This window comes from Triticum urartu, chromosome 1 (genome assembly GCF_003073215.2).
Source record: "Triticum urartu cultivar G1812 chromosome 1, Tu2.1, whole genome shotgun sequence".
NCBI lineage: Eukaryota > Viridiplantae > Streptophyta > Magnoliopsida > Poales > Poaceae > Triticum > Triticum urartu.
The window spans coordinates 500,912,472-500,935,456 of NC_053022.1; the positions used below are offsets into that span (position 1 = coordinate 500,912,472).

Sequence of the window (22,985 nt, forward strand, 5' to 3'; positions counted from 1 at the left end):
GAAGTTTCCTTAGAATTATCCTGAGCATAATGTTCTAGTTGTAGATATTGGTTTTGAAAAAGCTAAAGATTACTTCTCCTTTTAAATTTGAACAATATGACTTTTTAGACATGATCTGAAAAGATGTAGTAGCTAAGGCTTGGGCAAATACATGTAGAGGAAATCCTTAGATAAATGTCAAAATAGAGCTAGTAAGAAGAATGCCTAAAGGTATTTACAGAAGACAGTGGAAGTTGTCGTCCGAAGAACTGGAGAGTATTGGCAAACATAGTGAAAGTTTTTGTTTATCTATTGCTAATTTTCTTTTGAAGAAACAACTTGTTGAAAGGTTGCATAAAATTTTAAGGAAGAAGAGATTTAGCAGATACGGAGATCTAAGGAGCAAGACCCACTTCAGGAACATGCTATCATTTTCCCTTTTTATGGCAAGGCTAGTGGCAAGAAAGAGAGGAACAAAATCATCTCTTTGAGACATGAGGGGTTTACATAAGAGGGAGGGGGGTAGGCATATGTTACTGTATGCAACTAGTTTTTCTAAGTCTTTGTTTAGCCCAGTAGCTTCTAATGTTTTAGTATTAGCTCCCTTTTGCTTGTGTTCTTGATGAATTGATAGAGAAATATTCGAAAAAGTATTTAGCTAAAAGGAAATAAGAGTTGCTCCGTTAGAAAGAGGTAAAAATTCTTCTTTTGCAGGGATTTTGGGAAAAAAAGTCTCTTATCATTTTTTTATTCTATGAAGGAATAAAAATTAATTTTACGAATTCCTACTTTGTTTAAAGTATATTTATTAATTTTTTATATAGATACATCATGTAAATTGATCTACTTTAAATAGAAAAAATAAAGTAGAGAGTGAATAAGAAAACATAATATTCGGCCTCATAGGTCAGAAATAGAGTTCTTTCTTTTTATTTTATTTATAGTATTTCTTCTCATTATACTGCAAAAAAATATTGGCTACAATTGAGGAGGTCTTATCAATGAAATTTCCATTTACATGGGATCTAGGCATAATTCCCAACCCATTCTATATAGAATTATTTTCATTCCTTCACAAAATAAAATAAAAACAAACATATTCAAGATGAAGCACAATAAAGTACCAGGCGTATTTGGGCTGCCTATTGAGTTTTACCAGTATTTCTTTATTTATTCTTAGTGGAGATCTTATGCGGTTATTGTTAAATTTACCATGGTATAGCTAGGCTCGGTTATGGTACTTTTGAGTCTTTTGATTACAGTTGTATAGGCCTCTATCTTTACTGAATGGTGCGATAAAATGCTATGTTTTTTTGGACAATCTAGAAGACATGAAACAATTCATGTTCTTGAGATATTAAACCTAGTGATCCTACTAATGTTGTTTTATTTCATTAAAAAATGTAGTTTCTTTTCCCTATCTCACAATCTCAATACCTAGGCAAAACTTTGAGCGGGAGAAGCTACACATTAGTCGACTGAATTTTTTAGTTAGGAACAGTCAATTTATGGACCGTTGGATGAAGATCGTATGGCGTCTGGATCTTTTTCCTCCTCCGCTCCCAGACCGCCAAACGTGTCGCGGAACGAACCACCAGCCACCACCACCTGGGGTTGGCGGCGCTCCTGTGACTACCTCGCCGCCCCGCCCTCCCCGGAACCGCCCCCACCGCCGGTCTAGCCGCCGCCCCCGCCATCCCTCTAGCCCCGCCCGCTGTTGGATTTTTTTTTCTTTGGCGAAGTGCGCCACTGCCCCACACCGCCGGCAACCACCGCCCCCACCCTGTACCCTAAGATAGATATTGGGGTGATGACGGCGAGCCCCTTCGTTATCTCCGGCGACGCCCTTCCTTCTCCTTCCTTCGTTGAAAAATCGACTGACCCCCCACTGATGCATAGCTAAACTGTTTTCGAGCAACTACTAGCTAGTATGTCAAGCAAAGGTTTGATTTCCTATGTTTTGGCAGTAAACAGGGGCTTTGCCCTGTTTACCTGATAACATATTGCACTGCACAAGACAGTTTTTTTTTCTTTTTGATGAGGGTAACTGCACAAGACAGCTGGGTTCTTTTGTCTCAAAAAATTCCGAACGAAACGGGGTCCGTTGGGCCGCTTTTCCTCGGAAAAAAGGAGGCATGAGTATCATCGATCGGCAGGACCATGTTCGAAGCTAGTGCGTGGGCTGCCATATCACTTGGAACGCAAGGCAAGCACAACTTGTTACTCTTTCTGCCAAGCGCGAGGCCTGCTGGAACCTTTTCTGAAGAAACGGTAGGCGAGTCAAACCCTTGTGTCGTGCTTACAAGATCGTGCTAGTAGTAGCCTGTACATGTGTTATCTGAGAGTACTGTTGATGGATAACCGGCCAGCAGACGAACTGCCTGTCTGCTTAGACAATGATGTTGATGCAGCAGCATGAAAGACCTACTCTAGCATATAGGAGTACGATTTTTCTACTATCCTACCATACTACTGTAGTAGTTGAATACCATTTCAGTGTTAGTACTCTTCGTAAAGACGACGGTGTGGTGCCTATGAAATCCTTGCGTCAGTGTAAATCATTGCCGTTCTCTTTGTTTGTTATAGTGGCCACAAAGAGACAGTTTGCTGCCTATGCAACCCTGTGTGCGATGTCCTTGTCTAGGCGAGGTCTCTGCGGTAATTCCTGATTAGTAGTAGTAGTAGTACTATACACCAATGCGCACTGTAATGCGGCACTGCGTGGAGCGACGTTACTGAATTCAGATACTGCGTGCAGTATACTACAGTACCATCTTCCGGGTGAGCAACGATATTTGTGGATTCAGAGACAATCTACCCAGGTGCAGTCAGAGATCTCGGGAGAATGATAAAACCCGTAGTCGATCACCTGCTTGCAGCTTGGTGTTGTAAACTTGTAATCAAATCCAGATGGCACATACGAATCTGGGTTAAGCAGCGCAGCGCAGCGCATTATGTTCTTAGGTTTTTCAGTGAAGATGGTGTATTCGTTAACTAACTTTCAATAGGTACAGCCAAGTCGACAAATGCAGGACGATCGAGTGGTCAGCCAAAGATGGCGTTCCAACATTCCGATCACGTAAGCATCACAGTTTAATTCCCTGCATTCGTTCCATTTACAGTCAAGGCAGTGGATCATCATATATCTCGAAGGATTGCCCCAACCCACTCTGCATATGCCTTGAAGGACCAATGGATCGCCACATAACTGTAACTTAGAGAGCAGTATGATATGAAGCAACCACAACCTTCTTATATAGCTTAATTCAATGGCTTCATATACCTAGGGTCACCTTCTTATATAGCTTCGTTACTGGCAACTTATTTTCCATCATTGATGGTGCAGGCCACCGCCGCCAGTTCAGTATCGAATCGAACATTCCTGCTTGGGTAGGCGGGATGCAACGGCATCACTTACAAGCATCGACAGCACTTTTATCTGAAACTCTGAATTCCGAACGTGCCACTCCAGTGCAGCCCAGGCTCCGGGGCCTCTCCTCCGTGACCCGTGACAGCCGCCGCAATGCATCACCCATCACCTAGGCCTAGCTATTCGATCGAGCTTGACGACAGTGGTTCTACCTTTAAGCAATGGTGACTGGTGCATGGCAGATTCGCGAGCCATGGCCTGACCATTCTGTTGTCCATTTGTCTGTCATGAACCGAAGAAGTGGCTCACCAGACGCGGAGGACAGGGAGGGAGGAGCGATGCCGGCGGCATGGAGAACAAATCGACGCCGATGCTAGAAACTCAGCCATGAGATCGCCTCAAATGGAAACTAAGGTAATCAATCAATCAATCCATGGCGTAGGTCATGAAATTCAGCCATGAGATCCTACTATAGGAGTAGTTTATTTCAGGTAAGTTGCGGCCGCAGGAGGTCGCTCGAAAGAGCAAGTCTGAATCTGTAGCTGGCGCCGCACCAACGCACGTCGCTTCTGAACCGATAGAAGAAACAAACAGCTGTGCGGCAGTGCAAAAATGGATTGCAGCAAGGCCACAGGAGCCACGAGATTATACAAAGCCAACAAAACAAACGGGGAATATGCTTCTACTCTACTGCATTTTCATGTGGCTAAGACAAGCTCTTCGCGTCACAGCTCCATGTGCCCGTCGTCGCTGTCGGCCGTGGCAGTGAACCCGTCGTCGTCAGAGTCGGTGTCCTCGCCACCGCGGCCGCCGTCGCCGTCGCCGTCGCTGGAGGAGAGGCGCGCGAGCCAGCAGCTGCCGTGGAGGTGGCCGCTGACGCAGACAAAGTACTCGAGGCGGCCCTCGTGCGCGCCGAGCCGGCGGCACGCGCTGCGGGGCGCGAGGCCGGCCGCTGTGACGCTCCAGACGCGCGCGCCGCAGTAGGGGCAGCGCACGCGGGGCTCCAGCGGGGCCCGCCCGCCCACCAGGCAGGCGCGCGTGCGGGAGCGCATGAAGCCGCGGAACACGCCGCGGTAGGCGCCCACGTCCTCGTCGGCCGCGGCGCCGGCCGCCGCGTGCTCGCACGGGTCCGACACGTACAGCAGGTCCCCGCCGCAGCGGCGCGACAGGAAGCTCCGGCCGGACGTCTTGGAGAAGCGCGACACGGGCGCGAAGTGGCCCCGCACGCCGGCCCCCGCCGCGCCGCAGCAGAAGAGCAGCAGCTTCGCCAGCGCCGGCCACCCGCCGCCCACGCGGCCCGACGCGGCCGAGGAGCCCGTGGTGAGCGTGGACACCATCCGCGGCGCGCGCGAGACGCAGAGCTCCCGCCACAGCACGCGCTCCGCGACGGCGCGCAGGCGGCGGCTGACCCGCGCCACGGAGCACAGCGCCTGCGGGTCCCAGTTGAGCGCCCGGAACACCAGCGCCAGCACCTGCTCATCCAGGATCCCCACGTTCACCCCGCGGATCCGCGCCCCAATGCCGCGCCCCCCGCTGCTCCACTCGTCGGCGATGCCGATGCCGATGCCGCCGCTCGCGTTCGCCTTGCTGCCGCCCCCGCCGCCGGCGCTGCCAACGCGCAGCCGCCTCATCTCCCGCGTTCCCTCGCTCATGCTAACCGAATGCTACCCAACCCGTGCACCGAGCCAACGGAGTCCGGCGACTCCCTCCCGGCGCCTCCGCGCGTGCCAGCCGAACCTAGTTGCCCGACGTGGTGGTGTGACTCTGAGCGTGACTGCGATTCGCGAGTACGAGCGCGGAGCGGGGCGGCGCCGGCGGGTGGGCAGTTATATACGTGGGCGGCCGTCCCGTCCGTGCTCCCTGGAGGCGACCCCGACCCGGCCGGCCAGCCCTGCTCCTCGTGTCGCCGCGCCGCGCGTGACAATTGTACGGCTCGGCCGCAATAGCCGCTCGCGGTACGGTTGCGATCAGAAAAGCGATCCTTGTCGCACTCCCCCGCACGCAAAATATCTCCATCATCCCCGCACGCTAATCCCTCTTGCCTTGCGTGCCGTCTGCCGTGCCCCCGTCAAAACAGTGCCGTTCTTGGACCGGAGCAGCGCCTGTCGCCACCGCCCGATCCAGGCTCGCTGCCCGGACAGAGCGCGCCGGTGCTGCGCATGCGGGTGCAGCACAGCGCTGCTCGCCATCCCCAAAATATCTTGCGCGCACACTGCCAATCTTAGTTTACTTTGCCATGTATCATGCGAGCTTAGTTTACTTAGCTGACGTACAGCATCCACGGCGGGCACACTGGCGGGCGGGACGCGTGCCCCGGCGGTCGCGCCTGCGCGCCCGTGCTCTGGGGCGACACGTGCCGGCCGGGCCTCGCTTGGCGGGGGACGCGTGGCGCGATCACGGCGGCTGGCACCGGATAGTCTCAGGATTCGGTTGGCTCCTCGGCCGGGGGTGGCGGCGGTGCCGACGCGTGTGGCTGCCGGGAAGACCACACGCGGAAATATCTGGGGCTACGCGGCGCGCCTGGGTTGGCCGAGCGGCACACGCGTCCGATAATTAGCTCGGTCGCTCGCTGCGGGCGTTCCGTTTCTTTGCCGCTACGTACGTACTGGATCAAGATCCACCAATCATCAGATCTGCTGCACGCACAACGGTGGGATTGCATTTATTTTGTCGTCTTGTGGGAGAAGGGTGGAGATGTACGTTACGCAGGGTTTGATAAATAAGTGAATGACGTCTCGGGGCTAAATTTCATGTTTTGACTATTTTCTGAAGCCTATTCGAGATTTGATCTTAGTTTGAAAAAATTTCAAGATCTGATCCTTTTGCTACCGCCAGGGACCATGGCGATAGGCACCGTCAAGTCCCTGACGGTAGGGTTGCATGCCCTACCGCCAAAAACCTATTAAATATTGAACACAGTGCGTACTCGTGCCTACCGCCAAGCACCTTGGTGATAGGGTTGTGCAGGCTATCACCAGCCCGGTTGGCGGTAGCGATGTTTCCTACCGCTAAAGTCCCTGGCGGTAGGCTGTTAACCCTACCGTCATGGACTCTGACGGTAGCAAAATGATTAGATCTCAAAAAAAAATTAAACTGAAGTCAAATCTCGAATAAATTTTAAAAAGGGGTCAAAATACGAAAATTTGCCACGTCTCGGCTGGCTCTCGCTCCGGTGCGATGGGATGCCCAGGAAACGGGGTTCCTTCAATCATTCGTGGTGTCGGGGGCGATGTCATGGAGGAAGCATCGCCTCGCAGTTCACACAAGCATGGTTTTTTTTCCAGTTCGAATCACGCAAGCATGCTTGTTACTGTCATCAGGTGCTACTGTGCTAGTAACACATCAGAGTTCTTGCCATGTCAAAATAAAAAAAGATTTCGTGCTGAAACACAACTACGAGGTTTTTTCTTCACAGAAATCTCTACTCCTAGAGAGGTGTCCGTAATCGTTTCGTTTCGTCTGTCCCTTCGATCGATCGATCGGAACCCCTCCCCGCACGACATCTCTACTCCTAAAGGGGCAGTCTGTAATCGTTTCGTTTCGCTTTGTTTCGTTGTCCCTTCGATCGATCGATCAAAATCCCTTCCCTCACGGTAAAAAGGAAAAAAAAAATAGAGAAAGGAAGCAATGCATGGGATCTGATTACTTTAGACTTCTTTTCCTCGCGTGTTTTGTATGCGTGCGTTGGTGTTGGTTGTGTGCATCTTCTCTATGCAGCGGTCGGATGTGTGCTCTTAAGGCATGTATTCACTTGAATCTTGATGCACCTTTTTTGAGCCAATAAAATTCACCGTTTGGGTTAAAATGATACTATGTGGACCCTTTTACTCTTATCAATTGATTCAAAGGATTCTAACGATATACAAAGACATGAAAAATAAAGTAATTGCAATGGGGTGTCAGTAGATCGTATATTGTTTTTTATCTTGTTTTTTGCAAAAATGATAGGATTCTATTATAAAAGTTTATTGAAAATACAAATCATCTCAAACATAATAAAAATTACATCGAGATTCTGAGACCACCGAATGACCACTAATGCCATCAGAACGAGCTGCTGTCGCCGCTCCCCTACCGGAGCCTTCTTGACCTTGTCCATGACAGCCAGGAAGTCTTTGTGCACATGCCTTTAAGGACCAGCGCCCTGGAACCGCAGTCGTCGCCGTTAACCCTTGCATAAATCTGAAGCACATGGCACCAAATCTCGTCACATGACGAGAAATTCTAACCGCACTGCCCTAGGGAGACGACAAGAATCTGCGTCAAAACTCCATCGTCTACGTCCGAAGTGACAAGCTTGATGAGTATCGAAGCCCAGAAGAAACACCGTTATCCGCCCAAGAGTCGTACCTGCGAGGTCTAAAAAACTCTAACCTAAACTACTAACCGGAGCTGAGGCATCAGGATTCTCCTCTCTGCTACCAGCCGCCAAAGCGGCAGGTAGAGGAGAGGCGCATCAACAGGCTCACCGGTGAAGTCTAGAGGGAAAACTTTGCCCTAGCGACCTAGGGTTAGGGGAGGAATCAAGAGGAAGTAAGAATATAATGCTACATTATTGGGTACCATATATTGCACCGAACAAACAATATAGGAAGTAAATTTAAATCCTGCAAATGAAACCACCTCATTTTTAAACAGAAGAGGCCGCCCTGTACGCTTTGAACTAGTAAAATAGGGAGGTGAAATGAAAAGAGACATCGTGGTGGCCCTGTGCAGCGGGTCCAGCGGATCCACTCTGTCATACAGACCACAAGTGCTTGCCTCAAACCTGCAAGTTGCTGCCATGGAAACACACATTTTTTTGTTTCATATTCCTGGACGATCCCCTTCTTATGCATGTCAGTGAAGCATGCAATGACAAGACAGGTTCACACCAAGCATGCAACTCTTTTTTTCGAGACAAACAGCCATGTATTACTCACTGTCAGCATGAGAATCACGCTGGATACAGGCATTTAGGAATACAGGAACCTGATACATCCAAGTACTCACAAGTCACAACATTCGATTTGGAGCCCTTTTTGGCTGTGTAGTGAGCAGCCATTTTGGCTTCTCTTCTAAGTTCTAACATGATTAAGCTCAAAAGATATACACACCCTAGTAAGATCTTGGATTTGATACACCATAGGGAGGATACACGAACTATTAACGTTCCTACTACGCCACAAATTAATCAACTCAAGGCTATCAATTTCCATAATCACCTTCAGCAGGTCCAGGTTGCACCCTAGATCTGCTCCGTCCCCGCGAGCAAGAGCTTCAGCAGTGATAATATTAGGGAGGGCTTCACACCATTTGTTCCTTGTTGCAGTAACCCAACCCTGGTCATCCCGAATGATCACCCCTGTGGCTCCTTGTCGAGTATCCAAATTGAAAGATGCATCAACATTCGCCTTTACAAAACCTACAGGGCGGCGTTTCCATTTAATGATTCTAGCTTCTTCTTTCTCCTTTGCATCAGAATTTGATGTTTGGATCATATCTGATGCCATCTCCCCATGGTATCTTTTATTTCTGAGGGTCCAGATCGCCCACATGCCGCAAAGGATAGCACGACAGAGCTCCTGTGGACAAAAGGCATTATCAAGCAAGTCATGTGACCAAGTAGCAGGATGTAAGCTAGGCAATTTACAACCACATAGTTCTTTAAAAGATTGCCAAAAACATTGGGCAAACACCAAGCATGCAACTGATGCTCTTTTTCCCGTACTTGGTTTCCTCTGAATATGGACGTGCAAAAACCTGTGAGAGCAATCTGACTTTTGAAGTAGACCAATGCATCATGCCTCGCGATTCCAGTACTTGCATCAAGAAACAAGGGAGGCTGCTAGGACTATGGACATGGAGCAAACCAGAGCCAAAATGAAAGTGAGGCTAGATACAAATCCTGTGTGCGCCTCGTCGCCACAGGGTATGCGCTACGTGGCTTTCTCCACAGGCGCGGCGTCGAGATTCTGGAGGATCCACAGGCAGGAATCAGGATGGGTTTCCTTTCTTCTGTAACGCAGGAGCAGGTCAGGGCTGACCAACTCAACCCTTGCGTAACCACTGGCGTCGAGAGGCTGCAAATAAATACGACAATCAGTAGTCTGCTAGGGGATTTCTTCAAAAGTGTTACGATGAAGAAGGGAATAACTGAAAACCTGTATGTGAAATTTTATCATGGATCCATGGTAACATCTAGAATTGGACTGGACTACAGAATCTTAGTCATTTTCTTGAGGGATTTAGGCTGGAAAAAAAATCTTGGGGGAGAAAGCGACTTTAATAACATCAAGCATCTCTTACAAGAGAATTTGGGAGGAACCTAAGACCTAAAAAATTACTCCAAGATAACTGCCGTGTACATCCACCTTCCATGACAAATACTCCCTCCGTCTCTAAATATAAGTCATTTTAGATATTTCAAAAGAAACTACATACGGATGTATATAGACGTCTTTTAGAGTGTGGATTCACTCATTTTGCTCCGTATGTAGTCCATATTAAAATCTCTAAAAAGACTTATATTTAGGAACGGAGGAAGTAAGAAGTAAAGGAGATCAACATGAGAACCATGTAGTAATATTTTCGTAACACCATGTGCATTTCAGGCATGTTTGCACCAAGTTAGAACATGCAAATGGAGGGTGGAGCTTCCACTGGTTTTCTCTTTCTTTCTACTACCATCCAGCAGCAATCTCCAATACACGTAACATTTCAGATGAAAGTATTCTAAAAGTGAAATTCTCCACCCTCGCAAAAAAAGTGAATTCTCCAGAAAAGGTAAATTAATTGTACTTCTGTAGCTTCCCATTTCACCAACTATGTTGCCTGCCCACACACACTGCAGTGTCCCTTGCTTCATTTGATCCGTTGATATCATTAAAGCTTTTCAAAATTTCCTAAAAACACGTGGGATCAAGGTAGGGACCCACAGTCTGGCAAAATCTTAAACTCGACCTAACGATGAAACCCAAAACACACAAATATACAATGAATTGCGATTTTATGCCACTTAGTTATTAGCATGTATCTCGTGGTTCGCCTTTCTCATTTCTCGGTCTCTTGTTTGACTATGCCGTTGAGCAATTATTTTTCGGGCAGTTTAGTTCATCAGAAATTTCAATTTTGCCAGATGTACCATCTCTCACACTATTCACTAGCTTCAGTGTTCTTCTGGAAAATCTGGAAACCTTTTATGGTGGGATGCTCAATAGCTGGTCCATAACATCACCATAAATACAAGGACATTAATGAGATGTGACCTAAAGCAAAACTAAACATAAATTACTACAGTTGCAAGGTATTGCTGATCTCTACTTGATATTTGTTAGGTGCCTGTTCTGCAAATAACATGCTAGGCATGCATTATTTGCCATTATGTGCGCCAAGCCGGTAACCTGGTCTACAATAGTTATTTTGTCTGTCATCAGGATGCACTGTCCGATTTCCATCAAGGAGGTGATATTCACATAAACATTAGACCGCTGTTGAATGTTGTGAAAATAATCATGTGACCTATTTCCTCAAATTGAGAAGGCAAGATTTCCAATCAGAAGTATGTGTCTTTGCAGACAGCATGAACCAAATAAATCAAGTTGACAGCTTGTTACCGCAGATAATTTTCTTTGAAACTAGAAACTTACTGGGTATCTAGCATGGAGAGGAAGCTCCATCACAAGGTTACAGTTCATTGATGTGCTTGGCTTGAGATCAAAATGAATCTCAACAGCTGACCGGTTGGACAGAGCTGAGGGGAGTTCCAGGTTTGTGTCTCCAAAAACAGCAACATCAAGAAAAACTACAAGATAAAAGCAAATTATCACAATGTAAATGTATATAGTATAATTGACTTGCTAGCTCAGAGTTTTCTCTCACCTTTTCGTTCAACAAAATGATGTAGCTCGAATGGGTCAACAAAGACCCCACTAGAGAGGCTCTCAATTATCACAAGATTCGCATCATAGCCATCAAGGAATTTTACCAAAGTATCTTCGCTGTTACCAAATTTCATGGAATAGACAAGACGGCGGTGGGAACCTTCACCAACAAGTTGCCGGTGCGATTCCAAAAGCACAGGCACATCAGGGTCATTAGTGAGTCCTTTGCACAAGTCAGAAGAATCAGGTACGTCAGCTAAGTCAATATGTTGAGCAAGCCGTGGCGTCAAGGTGCCGGGATATGCATCAGAAACGTATGTCATAGAGCAGGGCATGCAATTGAAAGATTTCTGGCTGCTCCATGCCTGCGCGGAACTAGAATTAGAACTTACAGACAAAATTTTGAACGTCTTGGAAAAAAATGAACCAAAATTTAAAGTAGCGCCTAAGTAGTTAACATTGTGGCTCTCGTTAATCATCAAACACAGTTAACTACCACCAAAAAACTAAACTCACAGAGTAACTCAATCTAACATTGGATGGGTGCACAAATCCTGCTTCCTAGAACTGAATTCAGCAATGCAAATCTGTAGAAAATCCGACGTAGAATCACATAGGCAAACACGTTATTCAACCCCTGGTGTACCTGCTCACTAGGCGACGAACCAGCAGCAGCAATGGAGGTCCAAGCGGCCACAAGCACCACAGCTAGCAATTTTCCATGTGGGACATGCGGATTCAACAGACCTAGAAACATCTCTGAAGAAGAAGCTGCCCCAGCACCTGGGCAAAGAAAAATCAGCGACTATCTGAGCGAAGAAAGAATAATTTAAATCACTCGCTGCCAGCACGGTAATGAAGAAACCCCAATAGTGGAACAAATTCTGGGAATGACATATATCCATCCAATGGAGCCAGGGATTGGTACCAGCAGTATAAGGCAAAAAACAATCCAGGGCATGGTTGCAAATATTGGGCGTACAGAGTTCGAGGAACAGAACAAAAACAACGACAATAATTATGGAACGGAGGGGGTATCAAATACCAACTACTCCTTCCCTTCCAAACTACTCGTCGCAGAAATGGATGTATCTAGAACTAAAATACATCTAGATACATCCATACCTGCGACAAGTAATTCAGAACGGAGGGAGTACATCACAAATACTCCCTCCGTTCCAAATTGAACTAAGAGCAGTGCTACATGGATGATACTTTATGGCCGATCTTCGCACGACACAAGATTACAGCCCTGTATCCCGTTTGTTCAGTGGGAAACAACCGTTGATGAGTAGTGTCGTGCAACAACCATCGTTTGCACACTGATTCCGTTGAACTAAAACCATGGCACTTATTTTGAAACGGAAGGAGGAGTTTATTTATGCAAAAGAGACTAGGAGAGCACCTCACAGCAGCTTGCAAATGGTGGCTGTGTCTAGATCTCTAAACTGGGAAATGACGAGTGTGTGTGCATTCTACTATGGCGGAATCAGGAAAATTACAGTATCCTACATCTCAGAATCCGTGCGGCTGTGTCTGCATTTCATAGAAAAAAAATGCAATCCAATTACACATTCACATAATCAGATTTCACAATTTTGCCGTCCTCCAACTAGACTCTAGTCTCTAGGTCTCAAGCATATAAGCGGAAGAAGAGAGCAGTGCGGCAAAATGATACAGTACCTCTCTGGTCTGTGCCGGCCGCGCCTCGTCGCTCCCTCTCCCCGCCGTGCGCTCCGGTGCTCGCAGCCACCGGCCGTCTTGTTGTTCTGCTGCTTGCGTCGCAGAGAATGGCGACCTGGCGCGTCTCCGATCCAGTTTTTTTTCTTCCTTCTTTTTCTTTTTTGGGTGGAGAGGGACGCAGTCGGGGAGAGGCGGCGAGATGGCCGGAGAATGGGCCAGGTCGCGGCCGCCGGCGTCGCTTTGCCTTGGGCGCGAGAGGGGAAGAGGCCGAGAGAGCCAGGGAGATGCGATTTCTGCCCAGTCGATCGTTCCATTCACACATCAGGGACAGAAAGGTATTCACACGTAACAAGGTTTAGATATTAGATTAAGAGAAGATTATAATTGTAAATGTTTCTAATCGGCGGACCGGCCCGGCGATCCATCGGTCGCCTATCATCACGCGCGTCGCTTTCCTCTTCCTCTCTAGATCCTGCCGCCGCCGACGGCTAGTCCACTCCGGCGCAGGTTCCCACCCCAAACCACAGCTCCCCGCGCCGACTTCCTCCACTGACCTCGCCCATGGGTCTTCTTTCTTATCCATGCGAGCGGAGTTGTTGCAGGAGCAGGTCTTCGCACCACCGCGCACGAAACCCATCGTGCCCCTCCCTTGGTCCACTCCGGTGAACTGGCCACCGGGCCCGCACCACGTCCTAGACCTATCTGCTCACAGGCCATGACCACACGATACGAGGGGAAGCTGGATGTGCCTGGTGTTCATGGTCTTGCATCCCTCGTCATCGCTTTTTCTAGGGCCGCATGCTGCATCCGGCAGCTGCGTGCTTCGAGATGGTGGCCACCGATGAAGCAACCGGTAGCAGCTGGCGATGGGGACGAATGCCACTGGATGCTGCGATCGCAGTGACGCGTGTTGGAACCGTGTGCCAGAGATGTTGCAATCATGATGGCCTCTTGCTGGAACCGATCGGGGACAACAAAGTTGCATCCATGGCAGCAAAAATTGGAACCCACCGGCGGCAGTCGGTGGTGGGAGATGAGTACCACCGGATGCTAGGTCATGATGACGCGTGCTGGAACCGGCAGCCACGGATGTTGGAACCATGACGATCGCATGCTGGAACCTGCCGGCGACAGAGCTACATCCTCACCTGCATAACTACATCCATGGCAACAGAAGTTGGACCGCACTGACGCCCGTTTTCTTCCACTTTCCTTATCTCATGCGCTCTCCTCCTTGCTCTAAGGGGATAGCAACATACGACAGCTAGCCGTCGATGATAGGGACGCCACACGCTGCAAGCTTGCTCTCTCCTCGATCTTCCCTCTCTCCCTCCTCTTGTGTCCAGGTCTGGGAGGAGACGGGGTTGACTGCCGGTCATCAGTGACGACAACAAATGATGAGTCGGGATGAACCGCTAGCTGCAATGGTGGAAGCAAATCCTGCAACCGCAGCTGGGGCTTTCTCCGAGCAGTGTCCCCTGGTGCTACGACTAGCGTGACATGGGCGGACGCACGACGTGCTGCAACCAGAAGTGCGGTGGGTGGAGGCATCGACGACTGCACGAGTTGGTATTGGAACCCAGCGGAGCCGCGGTTGCTGGAACCAACAACAAGGCTTGTTGTGCCCGTGGTAACTACAACCTAGAACAGGCCGGTGTGATGTTGCAACCACGACGACCGTGCCCTGGAATCAATGGGCCAAGATGTTGCGACCATGACGACCGCGCGCTAGAACTGGCTGGCAAGATGTTGGAACAAGGAGTGACGAATTTCCAACGAGCATTTTTTGCTGGAACCAACGGCTACCAAAGGTAGGACAATCAAAGCAACTAGCGACTTCCAGAGTTGCAATTGTGAGTCACTTTTGTTGTAGTCGACAAGCCACTTTGCTGTGACCGGCGATTACTGGAGCTGCGACCAGCAAGCCATAGCCATGGTGCTACATCTCGCGACCGCGGCGCGGCGAGGAGAACCCACCAATGCGGCATTTCGACAAGGACGTCGACAAATTTTTTCTTTTTTTTTGCAAAGCCATGAGATGAGGACGACACACAGATCGCGCATCGTGCGGCTGGCAGGCGACCGGCCGAGTCTTGCGGCGGTCCTAGCACCGCCTTATAAAAGCAGGTGTTTTTGCGGCATACCGCGACACGTGTTCACTATTTCCCAAATAGAGAAACATGTAACCACCATTTGCTAGCATACAAGCTGGAATGCCAATGGCCATTGGTGCTTACCCAAGTCACCTCCGTAAGCACTTCTCAGCCAGTCAACGCACCAGTATAAAACGGCGACGGTTGATCACCGCGACAGAAAACGGGGAAGAATTCTACGGGGACAAGGAGTCCACGGCAGGTCCTTATCGGCGGGGCGCGCACGCGCGACAAGGGGGGGAGCGCACGGCGCCAGCGCCACGGCGGTGTCACAGGCTCGCGCCGCGTGACGTGAGCCCGCGCGGCCGAGAGCCCCCATGTGAGTGCGACCGCCCGAGCAATCCCCACCACGCGCGCCCAGCCAAGCGCACTAGCGCGCACAGATCGGAGCGGGGGCAGGGAGGGAGAGAAAAAAATCCCCGGAAGCTCCCGCGGCCCGGAGCTGATCAGATCCCTCCCCGGAGGAATGGCGGCGGTGGCCGCGCCCGCGGCCGAGGCGCAGCCGCAGGCGGAGGAGCCCTCCCCTCCCCGCCCGCTGCCCCCCGAGAAGCGCGCCGCGCCGACGGACGCCGAGGAGGGGGACGAGCGGCCGGAGCCGAAGCGGCGGCGCGCGCGCGTGGCCGCGCTCGAGAAGGTCCCCAGCGCCGCGGCGGCTGCTGCCGCGGCTGCCAGCGAGGAGGAGGACGACGGGTTCTCGTTCCTCGCGCGGAGCTTTTCCGGGGTGGAGACGACGCCCAAGTTCGGGTCCTTCAACCCCGCCGCCGCCCAGTTCGTGGCCTTCCACTTGGCGCGCCCGCCGCCCCTGGTCGACCCGGCGGAGGGCTCCCCGCCGGTGGCGGTGGGTGGCGACGGGGAGGAGAAGGGCAAGGACGGCAATTCACACTAGCGCGGGCAGCATGATTGCTTGATTTTGAGTTAGGCAGCGGGGAATTCACCTTCCCTGAACCTCCAGTTCGTTGGACAGAGCGCTTGGTCGATTTCTCTTGCGTTTACCACTACTTCTTTTCTTCTGCTCCATTCCACTGCTCCCGTTGTACATCAGCGAATCTTGTAGCCTTGTACTGATACGATTAGCGAATAAAGACTGATTTTTTTGGTTGATGTGCTTGCTACCCATGTCTGAGACCTCTAGATTGCAGCCACAGCCTACCATCAGCATCCCTGTTCCCATGGCCCCTGCTAATCCACCTGCTGACTGTTGCACTCAAAGGAAACGAGGCACACTCGGCGGAGTGCTTGGGCCAGGCCTCCAACTGAGCCCGGTACCCCACTGCTCCAGCCTCAGCCTCGAGTTGCACTTGTGGCTGTGTCGTCCAATCCGGTTACAAAGATTGATATGGCATTGTTCAGATCAACGCTTAGATGGGCTCCAGCGCGATCTTCCCGCCAGGGCATATGTTCGTCTTCGGCGGCGTCACCCTCGTCGCAAACTCGACTGGCCAGGTCGAGTCCAGGTCGGATCGTAAGATTTAGCAACATGGAGTACACCAAGAATTTCCACGAAGAGATGATCTTCGCGGGTTTGGCATCTCGTCGGATCGAGGATCAGCAGACGTTGGTCCTTCCGATCTCGATGTGAGATCTGATCTTGGAGTTGTGGGAAGAAGTTAATATTTTCGACCCACCCACCACGTATCTCATCGCCAACATCAAAGACCTCGCCGACGTCCTTGAGGGAGCCACCAAGGCAGAAGACATGAAAGAGGAAGTCGGCAGTCCGCGGACAGCCAACCGCCAGCCACGTTGCCCTTACGCAAGTGGCAGGCGACCTCGACCTACGCGTGCTACATGGTGAACACACCCAATGCCAATTCTAGCAACGACAACAACAATGGCAACGACAATGAACCTAAGGGCGACACCGGTATGCTCCCGAGAGGGAGAGCCCGCCTCATGATAGATCACGTGACAAGGAGGGGGAACCCCAATCGCTAGGCGGTGAATTTGGCCCCTATGACGAGGACATGCTGAATGAGTTGTTCGACAACTCTCACCATGACGAAGCTCGGTTACAGCTACTCAAATCAGCAAGGAAAGTAGCCAAAGAGAATAACCAACTGCTCAAACGGATTCAAGCCCTCGAGGATCGCTGCCAACATGTCCCAGTACGAGGAGAACGTGAAGGGTGATTAGAACCAAAGGCACCAAAGGAAACATCGGACAAGCACGACAGAAACCTAATGAAAGGCTTGGGCGTCGTCGTAGACCATAGTTTGGCCTTTAAACACATGTTGACGAAGAACTTGCACACCAGTGTAGGAGATCGGTCTCCCCGCCATGAAGGCTGACGGGCTGATTGATACGTCTCCAACGTATCTATAATTTTTTTATTGTTCCATGCTATTATATTATCTATCTTGGATGTTTTATATGCATTTATATGCTATTTTATATGATTTTTGGGACTTACCTATTGACCTAGAGCCCAGTGTTAGTTTCTGTTTTTTCCTTGTTTTTGAGTTTCGCAGGAAAGGAATATCAGACAGAGTCCAATTGACCTGAAACTCTATGACGATTTTTTTGGGCCAAAAGAAGCCCACGGAGTACCGGAGATGCACGAGAGGAGTCCCGAGGGCACCACAAGGGTGGAGGGCGCCTGCACCCTCCTAGGGCGCGCCCTACGACCTTGTGGGCCCCTCGTGGACTTCCCTGACTTGTTCTCGACGCCAACACCTCTCATATATCCCCAAACCTCTAGAACAGAATCTAGATCGGGAGTTCCGCCGCCGCAAGCCTCTGTAGCCACCAAAAACCAATCGGGACCCTGTTTCGGCACCCTGCCGGAGTGGGAAATCATCACCGGTGGCCATCTTCATTATCCCGACACTCTCCATGACGAGGAGGTAGTAGTTCACCCTCGAGGCTGAGGGTATGTACCAGTATCTATGTGTTTGTTCTCTCTCTCTCTCTCTCTCTCTCTCTCTATCTCTCTTGTGTTCTTGATATGGCACGATCTTGATGTACTACGAGCTTTGCTATTATAGTTGGATCTTATGATGTTTCCCCCCTCTACCCTCTTGTAATGGATTGAGTTGTCCCTTTGAAGTTATCTTATCGGATTGAGTCTTTAAGGGTTTGAGAACACTTGATGTATGTCTTGCATGTGCTTATCTGTGGTGACAATGGGATATTCACGTGATCTACTTGATGTATGTTTTGGTGATCAACTTGCGGGTTCTGTGACCTTGTGAACTTATGCATAGGGGTTGGCACACGTTTTCGTCTTGACTCTCCGGTAGAAACTTTGGGGCACTCTTTGAAGTTCTTTGTGTTGGTTTGAATAGATGAATCTGGGATTGTGTGATGCATATCGTATAATCAAACCCGCGGATACTTGTGGTGACATTGGAGTATCTAGGTGACATTAGGGTTTTGGATGATGTGTGTCTTAAGGTGTTATTCTAGTACGAACTCTAGGGCTGTTTGTGACACTTATAGGAATAGCCCAATAGATCGATCAGAAAGAATAACTTTGAGGTGGTTTCGTACCCTACAATAATCTCTTCGTTTGTTCTCCGCTATTAGTGACTTTGGAGTGACTCTTTGTTGCACATTGAGGGATTGTTATATGATCTAATTATGTTATCATTGTTGAAAGAACTTGCACTAGTGAAAGTATGAACCCTAGGCCTTGTTTCGAAGCATGGCAATACCGTTTTTCGCTCACTTTTACCACTTGCTACCTTGCTGTTTTTATATTTTCAGATTATCAAAACCTATATCTACCATCCATATTACACTTGTATCACCATATCTTCGCTGAACTAGTGCACCTATACAATTTACCATTGTATTGGGTGTGTTGGGGACACAAGAGACTCTTTGTTATTTGGTTACAGGGTTGTTTGAGAGAGACTATCTTCATCCTACGCCTCCCACTGATTGAGAAACCTTAGGTCATGCATTTGAGGGAAATTTGCTATTGTCCTACAAACCTCTGCACTTTTTTCTTCCGATGAAGGGCGCTTTTATTATCTCAAAATGTAGCATCAAAGTGATACAAAGCATTAAGAGTATCACCTGGCCTCTGCATAAGTAGGATGCACACAGCCAAACACCAGTAGTCTGATAAACAGAAAGATAAAAGACCGACAATTCGGCAACAATAGAGTCCATAGACCGACACTATCCCTATGTCGAAAGAGATGATGGACCGAGCCGGAGATTATGCTGCCATTCATGTTGGGTAAAAACCTCTGTAGCCACCTGCTCCAACAGTGTACACACCGCCTTGAACAACGGTTGGTACTCCGCTCGTTGTAGCGTACACCACGTACGAAGCCAGTGCGTACAACGGAAAATAACCTGCAAAGGAGAAACCATTTTTTGTCATTAAAAACAACGTCATTTCTACATAGCCAAAGTGACCATAGTAAGGCATTTGCTCCCACCCTTATTAGCGTTTTGTACCTATTTGAAATACCGTGCAGCCAATGATCAAAAATATTGGCAACACTTGTGGGCGGATACGAATTTGACGCTATTTGGATGGCTGACCACGTAGTACGCGCAAACTTACAGTAAAAAAAGAGGTGTTTAATTGTCTCATCATGAGTACAAAAACAACACTTCTTACTTCCCGACCAGTTGCGTCGTGCGAGGTTGTCTTCTGTTAGCACAACTCCCCTACGGAGATACCACATGAATATTTTGACTTTAAGTGGTACCTTCGCTTTCCAATTTTTTTGTTATTACTCACCGGTACCTCAGAATGCGTGAGTGCACGATACATAGAGTCTACTGTGAAAGACCACGATGTAGTAAGGTTCCAGCGAAACACATCACGACCTTGTGTCAGGATAATCAAATCCAGACGGGACAATAGATTATTCCATGACATAAGTCGGGTGCCAATCAAATCCCGCCTGAACGAAATATTTGGTGGGGATGAACTGAGCACTTGCGCAATAGTATTATTCTTATCGCGTGCAATGTTGTATAAGGCTGGGTATTTTTCTTGGAGGCTAGCATTGCCTAGCCAGATGTCTTCCCAAAAACGAATCTCCGACCCGTCCTTTATCGCGAAAGACCCAAAGCGAAAGAGATGTTTCATTGCCGCCATTAGGCTGGCCCAGAAGTGTGAGTCTCCGGGTTTCCAATATACCTGAGACACTGCCTTTTGTCCTATATACTTATTGCTCAGCATGGTTTGCCAAACACCATCCTTAGTAAGAAGTTTGAACAACCATTTACTAAGTAGGGCCTCATTCTTGACCTGCATGTCATGAATACCGAGGCCGCCCTGGTCTTTCGGCCTACAAACCACACTCCATTTGGCCAGCCTATATTTTTTCTTTTCACCATATCCTTGCCAAAAGAACCTGGACCTAAAATAAAACCCCACCTTGATCAATAAAGCTTTCATCTTATATTCGCAATATCCAGATTGCAATCTTAGTTTCTTGCTTGTTCTTCATTTGCTTGCAGGAAATAGACCTTCGTGGTGAGGTTGATCATGCTCCGGCGTGGTCAATAACCTCTCGGAGTTGGTTTAGCGATTGCTAAGGCACGACGTCCTCACACGTTCATAGTCGGATCATCAAAGTCGACCTCCACCAAAGCGATATCCATCATCTCATCGAAAGATGGGACACCTTTGCCTCTATCAAGTGGAGGCCCAACAACGTCTACAAGAAGAAGGTTGCGTAGTAGACATCACTGATACCGACAAGCGCGCTCTGGAGACAACGGGACATCGCAGCAAGAACAACGACATGGCATTTTCGCAACATGGGTGGCTCAGGCTCCCGGCATAAGGCCCCTCCCAACACTCCACCTTGTACAGGTGCTAAGGTTGCCAACTAAGCAAAAAATCTATTGTGGCATGATAGTTAAGAAGAGAGAGAGGGTAGTATGGTGACCCCAGGAAGAAACGGTGCTAAGCACGTGTACCTAGGTGGAAGCACAATTCTAAGTCTACAACTAATTAAATGCATGAAGCTTGGCACCCAAAAGTTTAGCACCTTTGCATTGGGGACTTGAGTTGTTAAGGCATTTAATATACTTAGCACCTCATCTAAGCACCTTTACACCAGAGGAGGTCTAAGCAGAAATCGAGATCCCACCCTAAGGAGCAGCGCCCAACACCACCCGAGGATGATGCTTCTCGGACAATCTATCAGACCAGGTGCAACATGCCACGTCCCCAGCGCCACTACGAGATGTTAGGCGAGCAGGAGGCTCGACTAAGCGAACTGATAACCCACAAGTATAGAGGATCACAACAGTTTTCGAGGGTAGAGTATTCAACCCAAATTTATAAATTCGGCACAAGGGGAGCCAAAGAATATTTGCAAGTATTAGCAACTGAGTTGTCAATTCAATCACACCTGGAGATTAATTATCTGCAGCAAAGTGATCAGTAGCAAAGTAGTATGATAGTTTTGATAGTAGTAGCAACAACAATAGTAACGGTAACAGTGATAGCAATGATTTGGTAGCAAGTGCAACAGTAACAATAGCAATAGTAACTTAGCAAGAACAATATAAGAGAAATTCGTAGGCATTGGATCGGTGAATTGTTGGATGATATTCATCGTGTGACAGTTACAACCTAGGGTGATACGACACTAGCTCCAGTTCATAAATATAATGTAGGCATGCATTCCGTAAATAGTCATACGTGCTTATGAAAATAACTTGTATGACATCTTTTGTCCTACCCTCCCATGGCAGCGGGGTGCATAAGGAAACTAAGGGATATTAAGGCCTCCTTTAGTAGAGTACTGGAACAAAGCATTAGCACATAGTGAATACATGAACTCCTCAAATTATGGTCATCACCAGAAAGTATCCCGCATATTGTCACTACAGGGTTTACGGATCATAACACGTAATAGGTGAATATGACTTGCAAGATCGGATCTAGAACATAGATATAATGGTGATAACATAAACGGTTCAGATCTGAATTCATGGCACCCGGGCCCAAAGTGTCAAGCATTAAGCATAGCAAAGTCATAACAACATCAATCTCAGAACATAGTGGATACTAGGGATCAAGCCCTAATAAAACTAACTCGATTACATGATGAATCTAATCCAACTCCTCACCGACCAGCAAACCTACGAAGGAATAACTCACTCCCGGTGGAGAGCATCATGGAATTGGTGATGGAGGAGGGTTGGTGATGACGAAGACCGAAGATTCGCCTCTCCGGAGCCCCAAACGGACTCCAGATCTTGCCTCCCGATGAAGAACGAGAGGTGACGGCGACTCCGTATCGCGAAACGAGATAATTCTTCCTCCCTGAATTTTTCTCTGAAAATAGGATTTTATAGCATCGAAGCTAGGGTCTACGGGGCCACCAGGTGGGGACAACCCCCCTGGGCGCGCCTGGAGGGGGGCGCGCCCTGGTGGGTTGTGCTCACCAAGGCCCCCCCCCTCCGCTGGTTCTTGGCTCCAGTATTTTTATTTATTTATATAAAAAATCCTCGCAAAGTTTCGTTCCAATCCGAGAACTTTTATTTCTGCACAAAAACAACACCATGATAGTTGTGCTGAAAACAACGTCAGTCTGGGTTAGTTTCATTCAAATCATGCAAATTAGAGTCCAAAACAAGAGGAAAAGTGTTAGGAAAAGTAGATACGACAGAGATGTATCACAAACAAGCCAAGGACAGGTACCGAGCAACATTCTCCAAGTATGACGAGCCTATCAGCATCAATGATGCGCGCCATACCATTGACACTCCCCGAGGAGTAGGGGGCCATCCACTTTGTTCCCTCCTTGTTTCTTTGATAGAATTGACACGCATTTTTCAACCAATTTAAATATCACAAGTTGTGCTAAATATGATTGAGGTAGTCCTGGACTAAGGGGTCCTCGGGCGTCCAGCCTGTAAGCCATGGGCCGGACTGATGGTCTGTGAAGATACGAAGACCGAAGATTGCCCCCGTGTCTGGATGGGACTCTCCTTGGCACTGAAGGCAAGCTT

The 22,985-nt window shown here is 48.7% G+C and overlaps 2 protein-coding genes across 2 annotated transcripts; both read right to left on the reverse strand.

The window, feature by feature from the left end:
- Window positions 1-3,946: 3,946 nt before the first annotated feature.
- On the reverse strand, window positions 3,947-6,017 carry LOC125536671 (EID1-like F-box protein 3). The gene has a single exon (XM_048699922.1). It carries the CDS (start codon window positions 4,999-5,001, stop codon window positions 4,075-4,077), a length of 927 nt encoding a protein of 308 aa, XP_048555879.1. The 5' UTR covers window positions 5,002-6,017; the 3' UTR covers window positions 3,947-4,074.
- Window positions 6,018-8,249: 2,232 nt separating this feature from the next.
- Window positions 8,250-13,556, reverse strand: LOC125536678. Its single transcript, XM_048699928.1, has 5 exons — window positions 12,895-13,556; window positions 11,858-11,994; window positions 11,210-11,576; window positions 10,978-11,132; window positions 8,250-9,411 (listed from the first exon to the last, which is right to left on the reverse strand). Exons 1-5 carry the CDS (start codon window positions 13,214-13,216, stop codon window positions 9,268-9,270), a joined length of 1,125 nt encoding a protein of 374 aa, XP_048555885.1. The 5' UTR covers window positions 13,217-13,556; the 3' UTR covers window positions 8,250-9,267.
- Window positions 13,557-22,985: the final 9,429 nt, after the last annotated feature.

Excerpts from the sequence above, each read along its gene's own strand:
- LOC125536671 (XM_048699922.1), bottom strand. The coding sequence starts at position 5,001 with ATGAGCGAGGGAACGCGGGAGATGAGGCGGCTGCGCGTTGGCAGCGCC.
- LOC125536678 (XM_048699928.1), bottom strand. The coding sequence starts at position 13,216 with ATGTGTGAATGGAACGATCGACTGGGCAGAAATCGCATCTCCCTGGCT. Across the intron at positions 11,577-11,857 it reads GTTCGTCGCCTAGTGAGCAG|GCATGGAGCAGCCAGAAATC; the intron begins GTACACCAGGGG and ends AGTTCCGCGCAG. Across the intron at positions 9,412-10,977 it reads CTCTCCATGCTAGATACCCA|CCTCTCGACGCCAGTGGTTA; the intron begins GTAAGTTTCTAG and ends ATTTATTTGCAG.